The sequence below is a fragment of the Rhea pennata genome, chromosome 12 (genome assembly GCF_028389875.1).
Source record: "Rhea pennata isolate bPtePen1 chromosome 12, bPtePen1.pri, whole genome shotgun sequence".
Taxonomy (NCBI): Eukaryota; Metazoa; Chordata; class Aves; order Rheiformes; family Rheidae; genus Rhea; species Rhea pennata.
In genome coordinates, this window is record NC_084674.1 from 21,071,050 (window position 1) to 21,085,906 (window position 14,857).

Genomic DNA, 14,857 nt, shown 5'->3' on the forward strand with positions numbered 1-14,857 from the left:
TTGCTGAGGTGGACTGAGTATCCCACCATGCCTCATAATTGAGTTCGCTGCATAAAGAGGAATTTAAGAAGTCTTTTTTTTTTTTTTCCTCCTTAGTAGGACTTGTGTTTAGATGTCTATTCCGTTTGCTGTAATTGGCACTTAAAAGATGATTTGTCTGAGACTGAAAGTGGACATACAGTCTCTAATATACTTTAGGTATCAGGGCAAAAGACAGAACTGAGTTTGAATTGGAGGGGAAGGCAGGAAGAACTCGGATGTATCTTTTGGTTTCAGCGTTGTACTTTCTCTTGCTCTATTGCTATAAATGAGGGTTGCAATTCCCAACAGAAAGGGTTTTCTCAGCCTACGTTTTCAGACTTATGTGCTGAGAAGTGACGTAGGAAAGGATGAGGGACAGACAAGGCTATAACACCATAAGCAAAAATGTAGCCTCCCAGGAGGCACCTCAGTGCAGCTGCGCTGAGCTCCGTGTGTGGTACGGGGGAAATCCTGAGACAGTGGATGGGATCCGCTCCTGGGCAGGCGCTGGCTCCTTGGGGCTCACGGATGGATCGGGATGTGAATGTCTGGGCAACGTGAAGCCAAGCAGCCCCACTGCACAAGCTAGCAGCAGAGACGAGGCAGGAGGTCTCCACCTGCCAAAGCAGATCTCCGTACGGTGCTGCAGCACAGCACTGAGCTGCTGGTCTTCCCCTCCCATCTCTTTCTCTTGTGCTTTCCCTTCCTGCAGGCCCCTACAGGTGTTGGCCTTTGTGTTACAGATTGGGAAGGGCTAATGGGCTTCTGGCCTCCTTCCCTTGTCCTTTTGCAGCAAAGGGCAAGAATAGCCCCCCCCCCCACCTCTGAACCTGATCTTTCAAAACTGGATTTATCTGCAGTCCCAGACTTGTGAGGTTTCTTCCTTGGTCTGCAGAGACACAGCTGAGTATGCAGTGGGGAGTAAACTCTACTGCCTGCACGGTGCTGTGTCAGCCAAGTGGCCTTAGGTAGATCCCTGCAAGGAGCAGGCTGCACCATAAGGTCTCCCTGTAGTTCTCCCAGCTCTGGTCTTGGAAAGGTTAGGCAGGATGTGCACTGGAGGATGCAAGATAGTAATGCCTGGAGAAGAGCAAGATCTGCGCTGCTGGTGCCCTGTGATAGTGGGTCTGGCCTCTGCTGCTTTTCTCTGGCTCCTTTGGGCTCCTGCAGTCGCAGCTGTGCTGTCCCCTTGGCTGGTCAGTGTTGCAGGATTAAGTGCTTTTTCTTGGCTGTGTCTTGCAGGGTAAAGTGGTCCAGGTAAGTGGTGCCTGTGTTGCTTGTTTTCTGCTTGACCTGCTGTGTTCTGCTTCCTGCCCCTGCACTCCTCCTGGCAGGTGGGACTGCATCTGGGAGATGTGACTTCTGAGTGAATGAGCTGCTGAAGTCTTTTTTTCCCTTTCTTTAATTTTAAAGGTACACTGTCCCCTGTGTAAGCCTGTGCAGCAGGGAATAGTTATTTGCATTTAGAGAGAGTAAAATCAATATTTTGCCTGCAGATTAAAGGTGTAAAAACTCCAAACAATCAGTTTGCTGGAGGGTCTCTACGTTGGTCTGGGTGCTACCACTGCTCTTCCCTTTGCACAGAGCGGCAGGCAGTGGGAATTGCTGCTCTGTCGCTCAGGCCCACGCTCAGTTGTCTGGGATGGGAGAAGACTCGTAACTCTGCAGTACTTGCAATTTCGAGTGAGTTCCTAGGGTGATGCAAAGCAGAGTTGAGCATTATCCAACTGGTAGCATCCTGCTTAATAGAGTGATGTCTTCTGCGTCAGCATCAGCGTCGTTTCGGGGCGGGGGGGGGAACCCTATTGCATCCTCACATGTATGCACACAGTGCTTGCATCTTGCCAGCTGGTGTCACACCGCTTCTGTAACTTTGCGGTGCCTTTATCTCCTTGCAAAACCCCAGACCGTGCTGCTACATGAAGGTAATTCGATTGCAGGCTGGAGTAATTGCACCTGCATTGCAGGTGATGTAATGCTGGCATTTATTTTATCTGATTTATTTGCTCTGTCGAACATAAGCACTCCTGAATCTGCATTCCTGCCTTCGCTCGCAGTCCCCACCCTGTCCAAGCCCCACGTACCGTGGCGGCAGCGTCAGAGCTCCCACGTGCAGCTTGGCATAAACGCTCGGTTTCTTCGCCCTGGGAGCAGATAAGGAGGGTATGCGAGCAGGCCGTCCTGGCTGGCAGAGACTTGGAAAGCAGCCCCATCTCGGCAGTTCTGCGCATCTGGCCTTCTTACTGCTCAGGAATCGTAACTGCGCCCCGAGAAGCGTCCTGCACGTACCCCTGCGTTTAACAGATGGATTAGTATTTTGGAAGCGACACAAGGGACACTGTTTCTTTAAAAGACGCTAACATGCAAGCGGTTGAGATGTTGGCGCTTTGCTGTGCATGTAGCTGCCCCTCGCCTGGAGCTGCTGCTTCCAGCACACCTCTGATTTTCACTTTCTTATGCTTTTGGTGCACGACTGTCCAAGATGCTGATCCGCTACGCAGTTCTCACCCTGAAGGTGGCTGTATTTCTTGGCCGGCAGAAGTTCCCTGGGAACCTCCCTGGATACCAGGCTCAGAAGTGAGGGGAAAGAAGAGGTGGGAGGTGAAAGGCATCAGCAGAGCGGGAGGATGGAGCTCCTGCATGTGGGCCTGCCTGGCAGTGAGTCCCAGCTGGAAAGTTGTCCAACCTCTTGTAAAGCAGGAGACCTCGAGAGGCTTCGGCTGCTTTGTCTGGGCTTCCGCTGCAGCTGGAGAATTGCAGGGAAGGGGGTGATGTTGTATGATACGCTCCTACTTGATGCTGGGTGAGGTATGGTGGGAGCCCTCAAGTTTGCCATTTACTTCACGCCTTGAACGCTTTCAAACAGCCAGAAAACACATCGTCAGCTTTGAGTGAGTTGGAAGTTGTCAGCAGACAGCGGTCTAGAAACCGCTTTTAACTTCGTTTGAGCTACGCTAACACCCACAAAGGGAGAGTTGGTCTAGAAGCTCTCGGTGAGGCGCCGCGGCCTCCCGCGGGCACGCGTCGCGGGAGCCCGGTGCGTCGGGCGCTGACGACCTGCAGCAGGTCCGCGCGGGAGGGGAAAGCGCTTCTTAGCCGCCCCGCGCGGTTGCTCGCGTCCTGCATCGTGGGCATTGCTGGGGACACGCAGGCAGCTTTGGAGCTGTGGAAGGAGGCAAAAGAATGGAGGCTAAAGAACGGCTGCTGGGCCCGTAAACTGCTCCGTGTCTGAAGGACCGGTGTCTGGTGGTGCCGTTCTTAGCTACCGTACAGTGTGTTAGTGGAGGGAGCACAGCCAGTGTCCCCTGTGCGTCAGTTTATCTACAGGCTTCAGGTTGGTAATCCAATGTTAAAAAAAAAAAAAAAATGCAGACCCTAAAGGAAAGGAGAGGATATAAAAGCCTCCCACAGTCCTGGAGCCTGCGAGCTGCGTCCGTGCCAAGGCTCGAGCTGGGAGCTGCAGAATGCGGCACGCGCTCAGCTGCGTCGTGCGTGTCTCCTGGGTTGTGAGATGAGGAGGCTTTCGATGAGCCAGACGCTAGCGCTTACATTTTAACAAGGGAAGGAGTAGAAAATATCCTGGAGGTGGTATGTGGCAGAATTAACGTTGCTAGGACAACCTCCAGTCCCTTGGGATTTTCTGCCTTTAGCGTGCTTAGTGTTGAAGCTTTAGCTCTCTATTTCTGCTAATCCTTCCAGCCTTATTTAATTTCCAAGGCATGCAAGGGGGAGAAACATGAGGCTCTGGGGGTGCTGCGGTAGTAAATTCTTTGCACCGCACCTGCTTTTCGTAGGGCGCAACCAGGCAAAGCTGTGCTCTGCGAGTCCCGAGCGCGCGCGCCGAGGCCGTGCTCTGCAAGTCCCGAGCGCGCGCGCCGAGGCCGTGCTCTGCGAGTCCCGCGCGCGCGCCTTGCTCTGGGCCTTTGCTGATGTCCGTGGCATTCTGTGGGACCGCAGAAAAGCGCGGCGTGGAGGTCAGCTCGTGCTCTCGGCCTCCCCTCCCAGGATGGCTCTGGAACAGTTGCTTTCTGAGAGCTGTATGTTTACGTGCAGCGAAGCCCTGGCTAATCCTCCACAGAACTTGATGTGGAAGAGGCTGAAGACTTGAGCATCTTTTCCCCAAGCCTTGTGTGTATGTGGTTTGGAGGGGGATAGCCCCAAATCAATTGCTGCGACTGCTGTAACTCCTTCGTCTCCACATCCTAAAAGCAGCAACCTTCAGGTCTAGGCTTAAACTCCGAGAGTCTCCCAGGCTTTGTAACGAGCAGCCGAGTGCCCGCCTCTGCGCCGGTGGGTTGCTCCGGTCGCTGCAGTGGGGCTGGCCGTGCACTTGTGCGAGATGCCAGCGAGGGGCTCGCTGTCACGAAGCGGGTCACGCTTGCTGCTGGCCACGCTGCTTGGGAGGTAGGAGCGGGGCTGGCTGTTGGGTGGGCCCTTCTGGCAGGGGGTTTCTCCAGCTCATGCAGGACTTGGCTGGGTTGGGATCAACCAGGGCTATCCTAGGTGAGAAGTTGGCAAGATGTAGGCCAGGAGCCGGTTTTGCACGGAGACGTCCACAGAGGTGACCAGGGCTGCCCTGAGGCAGTGTAGGTCCCAAAGGCAGTGTGCAGAGCCACCATCTCTCCGTTGTCACCCCTCTGCTCTGTGTGTGTTTCCTGTCCCCCCAGCTCACGTGTGTCCTTTCCGAGAGGGGAGCAGGCTCTCCATCTCCAGCTGCTCTGGTGCTGATGTGTCTTCCATGTATTTTTGTTGTTGTTGTTATCCCTACCCATGCTCCCAGGACCTGCGTCCCCTGGCCTCCGGCAGAGAGACGGTAGGCCTCCGTCCTCTCCCGCGCGTCCGTTGCTCCCTTCCGCGGTTCAGACGAGATTCCCTTTCTGTGCTGCCCCCTTGCCTTGGTCGAGCGCTGGTGTCCGCCTGCTTGGCCGCCCGCCCGCCCGCGCCCTGCGCGCCGGCGGGGGGCTGACGGTCTCTCTCCTCTCCTCACGCTCCCAGGACGCGTGTTCGCAGGACTCTAGCACGGAGATGGTAGGCTGCCCGCTGGCTAGTCTGTGCGCTCGCCCTCTGCCTGTCTCTCTTTCCCGGAGCGTTTTCTGCATGCTCTGCTTCGCGCTCTCCCGTCTGCCCTCCGAGTGGCCCTGGGGAGCGCGGCTGGCCGAGCCCCGCGCCCGCCCCGCGGGAACGGCCGGCCGACTTTGGGGTGAAGCATCTGAAGGGGGTCACCAAAGCTCCAAGGCCTCTGTCGGACGGAGGGAGAAGGGGGAGACCGAGAAGCTGGACTTGCTTGCTCCTGGCTCTTCTCCTGCTTTGGGGGGCTGATGGGGAGGGCTGAGGCTGTCGGCGCAGTGCGGGCGGGAGCCCGGCACCTCCCGCGTCGCTGCGGAGCTCTGAGCTCCCAGCCCACCCGCCGGGTGGCCGCCGTGGTAGTCCTCGCCCTGCCGCTGATCCCGTGAGTAGCCCCTGGGCAAATCCCTCATCTTCCCAGAGCTCTGGTCCCGCCACGGTTACAGCAAGCATCTCCCGTTACAGAGCGCGGCGACCGAGCGGTGGTCTGTCACTGGAGTCACCGAGGGCGCAACGCGCGCAGCCGTGCTGGCCCGCAGCGGGAGAATCGGACCTCCAGCGCTGCCGGCCTGGGGCCCCGTGTTCGGCACCTCGCAAGGGCCGCTCACCTTTACCTGGTGAAAACCAGACCCTTAGCAAGGCTTGCTTCCACGGCAAATTTCCCCTGTTGCTTCTGGGCCATTTTTGAGATGTGAGCTTAAACATTTCATGCTCTTTTTCTGGATTTGTTTTTGAGCATGAGTGGATTTTCTTGCCTACCTCCATCAAAAAATGGCTGGACTCTCTTTGCCTGAACCCTTCAAACTAATCCCAAAGAAAACCAAGCCACGCTTGTAGCAGAGCCCCAAGGCTACCATTGCCAGACTGTTTATTAGCAGGCCAAAGCGAGTGCCTGAAGCTTTGCAGATAGGTGGGACTCTCTTTGGTCATCGGCGTGACTCCGTCTCCCTGTATTCTGTGACAGATGGTAGGGGGCTGTTGCTGCTGCCCGTCGCTGGTAGAGTCCCCCAGCCCCAAGGAGGTATGCCGTGCCTGCAGTATGCTGTGTGTTGAGCTGTCTCCTCCCTCTTCACAGGGTCACATCTTCCTCCGTGCTGTCCGCTGTCGGGGGGGTTGCCTCTGTCCCGAATGGGGATGCTCTGCTTGGGACAGAGGCTCCCAGCTGCAGAGAGCACGTGCTGTTGGGAGGATGTGACTTCCCACTGGGAAGCACCTGTGACTTCTCTACTCTGTCACTCTCCCTCTTTGAAGTGGGTTTTGGTGTCCTGGAGAGTGGGTTTGCTGACCTAGCTGTAGGCCTGGCTGCTGTATGCTTCCTGCTCATGCAAAGTGGGGCCTCAGTCTTCTAGGATTTGCTTGAAAAGAGTGACTGGGACCTTTCTGAGCTGTGGATCTCTACTTCTGCACTCCAGCAGTGGAGTGGGTATCTGTGTGCCACAGTTACTGACCAACGATGGGCTTGTTTGAAGTCCTTTTTTGCAGGCCCCTTAGAAGGGGCCATGGACCCACGAGGTTGAATGCAGTGATTTAAGGATTCCCCCCTTCACCCACACATTGCTACTGGAGATACTAAGAGAGGAACATGCACTAGCATTGGTTACAATAGCCCTCAGCTATTTGACTCCTTGGGAATTCATTGCAAACACAGTCTGGTGCTCAGAAATGGAAATGAAGCCAGTGGGATTTGGGGATGTTCTTTGCTGGGAGCAATGGTGCAGAAGTGTGTGGGGGGGTTATCTAAACCTGTGGGGTTGGGAAATGCCAGCGTGAGGATGCATGGTTGGATCCAGACTGAGAGATTATTTCCCCAAGAGCAGTGGTACTGTGAGAAACACCACAGTCCTTTTGACTCTTAAATGTTTCTTTCACTGCAAGATGGACAGCAGATGGCTCCTTGGACGTGATGCTGCACAAACCTTCCGCAGGTTTGAGGTGTAGCCGTTGCCTCTGCTTGGGGCATCTGAGGAAGTTTTGCCAGGAATCATCATCTGCTTCCCCCTACACATCAGCACGTTGTTAAGCTGCCCAGTGTTGATCACGGGGAGCACTGAGGTGGCCCGGGCTGCCTGGTCGGGCCGGAGAGGGCCGTGCCTGTACTGCCCCGGTGACCCTAGGACAGCTCCTGCAGGAGGGAAGGGACACGGCGGGCCCCGGTGCAGGTAGGCTGTCCGTGTGCTTTGCCTCCCTGGCCCCAGGAAAGGCTAGTACGAGGCTGCTGCCTTCGGCTGTGGGCAGAAGGAAATGCCTGGGCTCCCCTGGAATACCCTACAGGCCAATGTGGCTGGTCCCCAGCGGAGCCGAGGGGCAACGTGGTTGGTGGGTTTTCTTTTTTGTCCATGCTACTCCTTGCTGCGTCTCCTGTCTCTTCTGATGCTCAAGGTGCTGTCTGTCTTCAGGTGAAGACGGAGATCAGTGTGGAAAGCAAGCACCAGACCCTGCAAGGCCTGGCCTTCCCCCTGCAGCTGGATGCTCAGCAAGCCATCCAGGCGCTAAAGCAGAAGAAAATCAATTACATCCAGTTGGTAGGTCCTTCATGCAGCTCTTCTGACCCTCCCCAAGTATCCACTGACCACTGAAATCTCCCTCACTTTGCCTTTCCCCATCTCCTTGTCAATCAGAAGCTGGATCTGGAGCGGGAGACCATAGACCTGGTGCACACAAGCCCCACGGAGATAGCTGATCTGCCTAAAAGGATCCCCCAGGACTCAGCTCGCTACCATTTTTTCCTGTACAAGCACTCTCATGAGGGAGACTACCTGGAGTCTGTCGGTAAGTTGTGGCTGTACTCTTGTCCCTGGGGTTACCTTGTTAGACCCCCACCTCAGCTCCCCCAGAGCTGGTGCTCTGCCCACAGCAGCAAGGATCAGGCAACTACCTGCTCTCCTCTGGAGCATCACTATCTCGGGGAACAAGCAGTACTGGTGCTGTGGATGGTGCTGGGTGGCTTCAAACTGGTTCCTATTTGCAGTTCTCCAGCCTAACAAGAAGCAAGCCCTTTGGTGCTTAAAGAAGCTGCCAAACATGGTGCTGGGAGCTGATGAAAAGCGTTCTGTGACGGTTTGGTGGCTGCTGTGTTACAAGCATCTGAAGGCATAGTAGAGCTGGAAGGGATTTGTGGAGGGGTGCCTGGGCAGGTTATATGGTCAGTGGGATAGCTTGACTTCTGTAGCTCAGTAGACTGGGACTCTTTGAACTGGAAGAACTTTGACTGAACTGGGATCTGCTGGCTGCCCCGTCTGGTGCTCCTTGGTCATGAATGTAGGCGGTGCTGTGAGCCCTGCTCTTTTCTTGCAGTGTTTATCTACTCCATGCCTGGGTACAAATGCAGCATCAAGGAGCGCATGCTCTACTCCAGCTGCAAGAGCCGGCTGCTTGACACTGTGGAGCAGGAGTTCTGCCTGGAGATAGCAAAGAAGGTAGGTCCAAGCTGCCTGCATGCAACCGGAGAGATCCATGCAGGGCCGTGGTCAAATCAAAGGCATGTGTCCAAAGGGCAGCATGTCCTGTGGGTTTGAATGGGGCCTCCTTCAGGAAAGTCTGGGAGGCCTCAAGTATCACTAGAGTCATTTCAAAGTGGCCTGAAGAGAGAGCTGGAGAAAATGGGAGCAGTGGTGCTTTGCCCTAACAACTGTGTCCCCAGCGCCTGAGGGTTTGGAGGAAGGTTATCCTACCTAGCGGGAGAGGAATGGTATTTGGCCTGCATCCCTTCTGGCCCGGAGTTTCTCCGACTCAGGGTCTTGGGGTAATGATAAGACCCAAACGCTTTTCCTCCTGTGAGCAAGGCACCCCTTGTGGTGTCCTTGGCCCGTCCAGTGGGGAAGCTGAGTGAGGGGCCAGTTGCACAGTAGGGCTGGCGCTTTCTCCTGCGAGTAGCTGTTACCTGGCTTCTCCAGGCCCTGGAGTAAACCCTAGTGGTGAGCTTGGAGAGGAGGGGTGGGAGGCCCTTGGGGGGAGCGAGTGTTCTGGTGCCCTGAAGAATGGGATGAGACCCTGGCGCTCCGCGCAGGAGCCAGCAGCACAGCCCTGACCCGTCACTTCCTCGTGCAGATCGAGATAGACGATGGAGCCGAGCTGACGGCGGAGTTCCTCTATGACGAGGTGCACCCCAAGCAGCATGCCTTCAAGCAGGCCTTCGCCAAGCCCAAGGGGCCTGTGGGGAAACGAGGACAGAAGCGACTTATCAAAGGGCCAGGAGAGAATGGCGAAGACAGTTAGATCCCGGAGGGGCAGGAGGACGGGGCAGGAACAGGGCTGTGAACAGGACAGCATCCGAACGGTGTTTCCCAGCTTCCACCCCTCCACTCCCAGGCCTCTCTGCTGACCTAGGGATCTTTTCCCTCCATTTCAATCTTTTTTTTTTTTCCTCCCTCCCCTTCCTCTTTTTCTTTCCTCTTTAAAATCAGGACGTGGAGCAGTGGGGAGGGGGGGCAGGGAACCTGGGTGTATTTTTATGTTTCTTTCCCATGTTCTTGTGCAAGACCTGGGGCAGTTGAAGGAGGACAAGAAGAACAGGGGACACTTCCCCAGCTTGTTCTAGACCCACCTGAGTTTGCAGCTGTTGCTCTCGATGCTTCCCCCAGTTTACCTGGTACCTGCACCAACTGAAGGACTTACTTACCTGCAAGCTGCTCTATGCAAAGGAAGGAAATGACAGTTGGGATTAGTTTAATACGAGAAAACAAAATGCTTCTTTCTGTGCTCCCCCTTCCTACAGACTTCTGCTCTCCACTTCCCAGTCTTGGTCTAAGCAGCCCCTCCATGGCCAGGCACTGTTGGCTTGCAGAGAGGACACTGTCCCTGTGCAGGGCGCTTTGTGGCTGTGGTTGGTGTTTGTGGCAGGAGAGTTTGTCCCCTCTGAGAGCCAGCCCTGTATTTTATCTGGATTTGCCTTTCGGGGCATGAAGACGTCCCTCCTCTTCCCTCTGCTTCTTGTGTATCCCTCGTGGCCAGAGGCACTGGCTTTGGGCCCCTGCGGGAATGCAAGCGGCAGCCGTTGCTTCCCAGCTGCTCCGCTCTTGCTGCTCCTGCTGGCTGGCTGTGTGACTTCCGAGGGGGAGGAAGAGCAGGGCGGAGACTGTCGCCTTCCCAAACAGAAAGGACCCAGCCTGCAGCCATCCCAGGCTGTGCTCGGGTGGCGAAGGCCTCCCCAGCGCGTCCTGTACTGCGGTGGTTGTGAAGCCACCACCACCACGGCTGGGCTCCATCTTCCCTCGCTGTCCACAGCGGTCTGGGGGGCAGAGAGGCCCCCAAGCCCACCTCTGGGCATTGCATTTGCCCATGCAGAAAGCCATGTGAGAGGTGAGCTGGTAGCTCCTGTGGGCTGCTGGATGTAACACAGATGCAAAATATCATGGCCCTGGGGTGGTTTTATGAGTGAATTGGAGGGAAGCGTTGTCTTTTCCCTAAGACCTGCGGCTGTATGTGGTGCGGCCAGACTCTGAGGCCCTCTCTCCAGGGCCACCTGCGCAGGCTTTTGAAGCACGTGCGAGCAGGGGGCCGGGCAGCAGATGGGAAGGAGGAAGGGCCGTGTCCAGCTCCGCTTCCTTTCTCTGCTCCTCTCTGTTTAGATGGAAAATGGCAGTCCTGGCCTACAGGAGATGGGGAGGAAGGTGGGGGGCCTTCTGTGAGCCCTGAGCGTAGCATCTCCCCCGGAGGAGGGTCACTGTGCCTCTGGCCCGTCGCTCGGAGGGAGCCGTTACAGCCGGGCTCGGCCCCGTATCTGCCACCCAAGGCGGGTTAAGGACAGGAGCAGGCACCTTCCTCTCCTTGACCTGACGTGGGCTCCGGGCTTGCGGTTGCTGTTGGGTCCCTGAGCCCTAGGCCCCCCCATGGGCTTTGGTTTGGGGTGGCTTTTCACCCCCCTGTCCCCGAACAGGACTCACGTGGGTCGTGGACCGGCTGGTATTTGCTATGGGGTTGCAGGTAGCTTCAGGGCCAGCGAGGGAGGGAAGGAGCTGGCCTGACCCTGCGCTGTCCCTTCTCCTGGGCTCTGTCCTCCCTGGTCCTGGGTAGCACCGGTGGGGCAGAGGGAGCAGCTGGATAGATCTGGATAGATGCCTTTCCCAAGGAAACGGAGAGGAGGGGAAGGCAGGGCTGCTTCCCAGCGCCCCCCCCCGCCCGCCCGCCTCGGCCCTCCTGGCAGCACGAGTTGGCTGCTTCGATTTTTTTTTTTTAATTATTATTATTATTATTATGGTTTCTGTTAGGAGAGAGCCTGCCCTGCCTCCGCTGCTCCCGGCTGCGCGTGTCGTGGGGGAAGCGGGCGCAGAGATGGGGTGAGGCCTCCTGCCCGGGGGCCCGGAGCCGCGGGCAGGAGCTGCTCTGCAGCTGCCCCGGGGAGCCGCCGCGCTCGGCTAGCCCGGGCCCCGGCTCGCGGCTGCCGTGCTCTGGCCACGGCTTAAATACTGCGTGGGCGCCCCCGAACCCTTGTGCGTTGGGGGGGGGGAGGGGACACGGGGGCTGCCCCCAAAACCACGGTGGCCTCCGCGTGCTGGCCGCCCCGTTCCCCGCCGGGCTCCTCTGGGGTCTGGGTGCCGCTCTCGGCTCGCCCGCGGGTGGCTGGAGACGGGCTGCAGCTCCGGCGGCGCTGGAGGCATCGCCGGCGCTCGTGGCCGTCGCCACCGCGTTCTGGAGGACGCGAGGTTGGTGCTGTGGCGTAGGCCTCCCCAAGGGAGCCTGGGGGCAGAGCGAGCCTTGCCGCGGGCGGTTCGAGGGAAGACGACCCTCCCCTTCCCCCCCCCCCCCCCCCCCCCCGGAGCTGGAAGCACCAGGTCAGCGCAACCCGCCCTCCGGTCCGAGCGAGGCGGCGGTGACCGTGCCGATGTCGCCTCGACCCGGCGCGGGTGCACGGCGCGAGCCGGCGGCCCGGGCCGCGTGCCGGCGGTGGGGGCTCGGAGCCTGGGGGAAGCAGAGCACACTGTACTGAACGCTGTATTTTCTAAAGAATAAAGTATTTTTAAAGCAGCCCGCTGCGCTGCGGCGCCTTTGAGGTCCCTGCCTGCGCGGGCCGCGGGCCCCCGGCCGCTCGCACGGGTCTCTGCGCTTATCGGCCCTGGTGGGGGCCGGGGCGGAGGGTGCTGCGCGTCTGCCCGGGCTTCTTCGCTCTCGTGAGCCTGCAGGAGCGGGTGAGTCCTGAGCCCCCCGGCTCCTCGGGTGCCCCCGGTCTCCCGGGGGAGAGGTTGCAGGTCTCTGCCCGGCCTCGGGCAGCAGTTTGCCCTGGGGGGCTGGCAGGTCGCCGCGGGCGGGCTGCACCCCAGCCTGCTCAGCTCGCGCCGTGCAGCGGTTTCCCTGGCCGTCTCCAGTTCCTCTGCAAAGGGAACTTCCCAGGTGCCGCTAGCCAGGAGCCCTCGGATAGCCACAGCCTGCCGAGCTTGGGTGCAGAGATCTGCGGGCTTGAGAGCTGGCTTCTGCTCTCCGCAGCGTGCGGCGTGGACCGGGTACTCCCAGCCCAAGGGATGCGGTAATCCGGGCCGCCTGGGGCGAGCCTTGGTCCTTCCGTGCCCGCCAGCAGCTTCGCTCCGCAGCGCCGCGGCGTGCAGAGGTCGGGGGCGGCTGCAGCGTGCAACATCTGCTCTCGCTCCCTAAGCCAATAATCCCAGCTTTCCTCCCCCTCTTTTTTTTTTATGGTTGATAAAAATTGTGAGGGTGAAGCACCTCTTGCTCGGGATGTTGTTTCCTTTGCCTGGAAGCCACCTCAAATGAGGTGAATTCATGCATCATGTCGGGGACGGAAAAGCAGAAGATGCCGAGCAAGGAGAAGGTTTGGGAAGCTGATGGGGGCCTGCCCACACCCCACAGCCTGGGGCAGTTGGGTCCTGCTCAAGTTGCGCTTTCCCTGAGAAGCCCAGGGTGACAGCAGACAGTTCTCCAAGCTGCTGGGCAGGGTTGAGCCAGCCCGTGCTGGCACGCCGCTCGGCGTGGACCAACGTTTTGCCAGTGTATTTGCTAGAGCAGAAGCTCCTTGGCGTCCTGCAAGTCGCACGTCGTGCTTTACGCGCGCGGGAGCCGGCTGTGTCCCTCGGCCGCACGGTGATGCCCGCGCTGCAGACACCCTGCGTGAAGCAAGAGCCGGCCTTGGGGCAGCTCAGCGCGGGCTGGGAGCGGTGCCCGCGCCGGGAGGGGAGCCGGGGCGCCGCGGAGCCCGTGCGCCGGGACCGGCAGAGCCACGCGGGGCGCAGCCGGACCGGGTGGGCCCCACGCACGCGAGTTCGCCGAGGCACTTGCGAACCTCCGTGGTGCCCGCTCCGTGCAGCCCCCTCTCCCCCCCAACTGCGCTGCGCTCCCTAGCTGCGCCAGGGACCTGGCCCACCTCTTCTCCAGCACCGGCTGCAGCCCCCCCCGGCCTGAGCTTCCCCGGCCTGTCTGCGAGCCGTGGCAGGATGTGAGCACCGGCTGCCCCGGGGGTTGGCGGGGGGCTGCGTGGCTGCGGGTTGCCCCCGCTCCCGAGCGAGCTCGTTTGCAGAGGAGCGCAGCCTGCGCCGTGCTCCCCTCCGGGGTCGCCGGAGCGGTTCATCGCGCGCCAGCCGCCCTCACCGTCACCACCCCGCAGGGCTCGCTGGCGCCGGGCGCCTCCGGGCTCCCGCACGGCCCCGTCTCATCCCCGTGCTCCCGGCGCAGCAGAGCTGCTCCCCAGCCCGCGGCCGCCCCCCGCCCGAGCCGGGCTGAGCCCGCGCGCAGCCGTCCCCGCAGCGGGGGCTTTTAGCGAGCCCCTCGGCGGTCAGCAGCTTCGAGCCTTGTGTCCCGGCCCCCCCAGCCCCGTTTGGCTGAACCGGCCTGAAAGCAGCCCCTGCCTTCAAAACCGCCGGAGGAAAAGCTGTCCGGAGCCTCCCCCCGCCGCCGGCCTCCCCCGCGGAGGCTTGCCAAGCGCGCCGGCCCGGGGCTCGGCCCCGGGCGCCCTGCTGCCGGGTGGCTCCTCTTCGGCTAGTGCACGCGCCTGTAACGCAATTGCTAAGAATTAGGATGCCGCTGGGTGAAGCACCTCGGGGAAAAGCAGCTGCGCTGTGTCGGCGCGGCTGCCCCCCCCCCCAGCCAGACCTTGTGCAAAATCCCAAGGCCGTTCCCTGCCGTCTGCCTTCTGCAAAACCAGCTGGTCCCCCCCCCTCCACTCCCCCCGGCTTTTAGACCCATCCTGGGAGCCAGGATGCGCCGCAGCGACCTCAGCGTGCAGCTCGAGACCGTCGGAGGAGCTGCCTGGCGGCGATGCGGCCGTGCCCCGCGCCGGTCCCCGCTCCGTACCTGCCGCCACCGGCTCGGCTGCCGCCTCCTCCTGCAACGTGTAGCGACGGGGCAGCGGTTCGGTGGGAACTGCTCTCACGCGCAGCAACGATGCCAGCGGTTTAACGTAAAATTCGTCGCCGCCGCTCCCAGGTTTCCTTTGCCCTCTGTCCTGGTTTATTTGCGGATTCATGCATGCATCTTTTTTTCTTTTGGGATGAACTCGGTGCTAAGCACTCTCCACCGCTGCGTACCGAAAGCTCCGGGCTGCCGGGAAACCCGGGAGGCTGCGCCGGGCGCGCGGCCGTCGGCCGGGAAGGGCTCGGGGAGCCGCGAGCCGGGCGCCCAGCCCCAGCCCTGCTAACGGCAGCTGGGCCCAATTTGCGGCCCCGGGCGTGGGGGCCGGGGGCGGGCGGGCTCTGCGGGGCCTATAAATCGGCGGTGCCCGGGGGCTGCCCCTTCGGAGGGGCTGGGGCAGAGGCAGGCTGGTCGTGCTGGGCTCCAGGGAGGTAAGAGCGCGGCGGCGGCGGGCGGCACCACCACCACCACCACCACCACC

The 14,857-nt window shown here is 59.8% G+C and overlaps 1 protein-coding gene across 4 annotated transcripts in view; it reads left to right on the top strand.

Annotated features, from left to right (window-relative positions):
- The window catches only part of TWF2 (twinfilin actin binding protein 2), a 38,479-nt gene extending 26,431 nt beyond the window's left edge, over window positions 1-12,048 (top strand). For 3 of the 4 annotated variants that reach the window (XM_062585277.1, XM_062585280.1, XM_062585278.1), the window contains 5 exons: window positions 1,264-1,278; window positions 7,482-7,607; window positions 7,704-7,854; window positions 8,380-8,501; window positions 9,133-12,048. In XM_062585277.1, the coding sequence (XP_062441261.1) occupies window positions 1,264-1,278; window positions 7,482-7,607; window positions 7,704-7,854; window positions 8,380-8,501; window positions 9,133-9,300 (582 nt within the window). In that variant the 3' untranslated portion in view covers window positions 9,301-12,048. The remainder of the gene's footprint in view (window positions 1-1,263; window positions 1,279-7,481; window positions 7,608-7,703; window positions 7,855-8,379; window positions 8,502-9,132) is intronic. The other variant, XM_062585279.1, reaches the window with a different exon arrangement.
- Window positions 12,049-14,857: the final 2,809 nt, after the last annotated feature.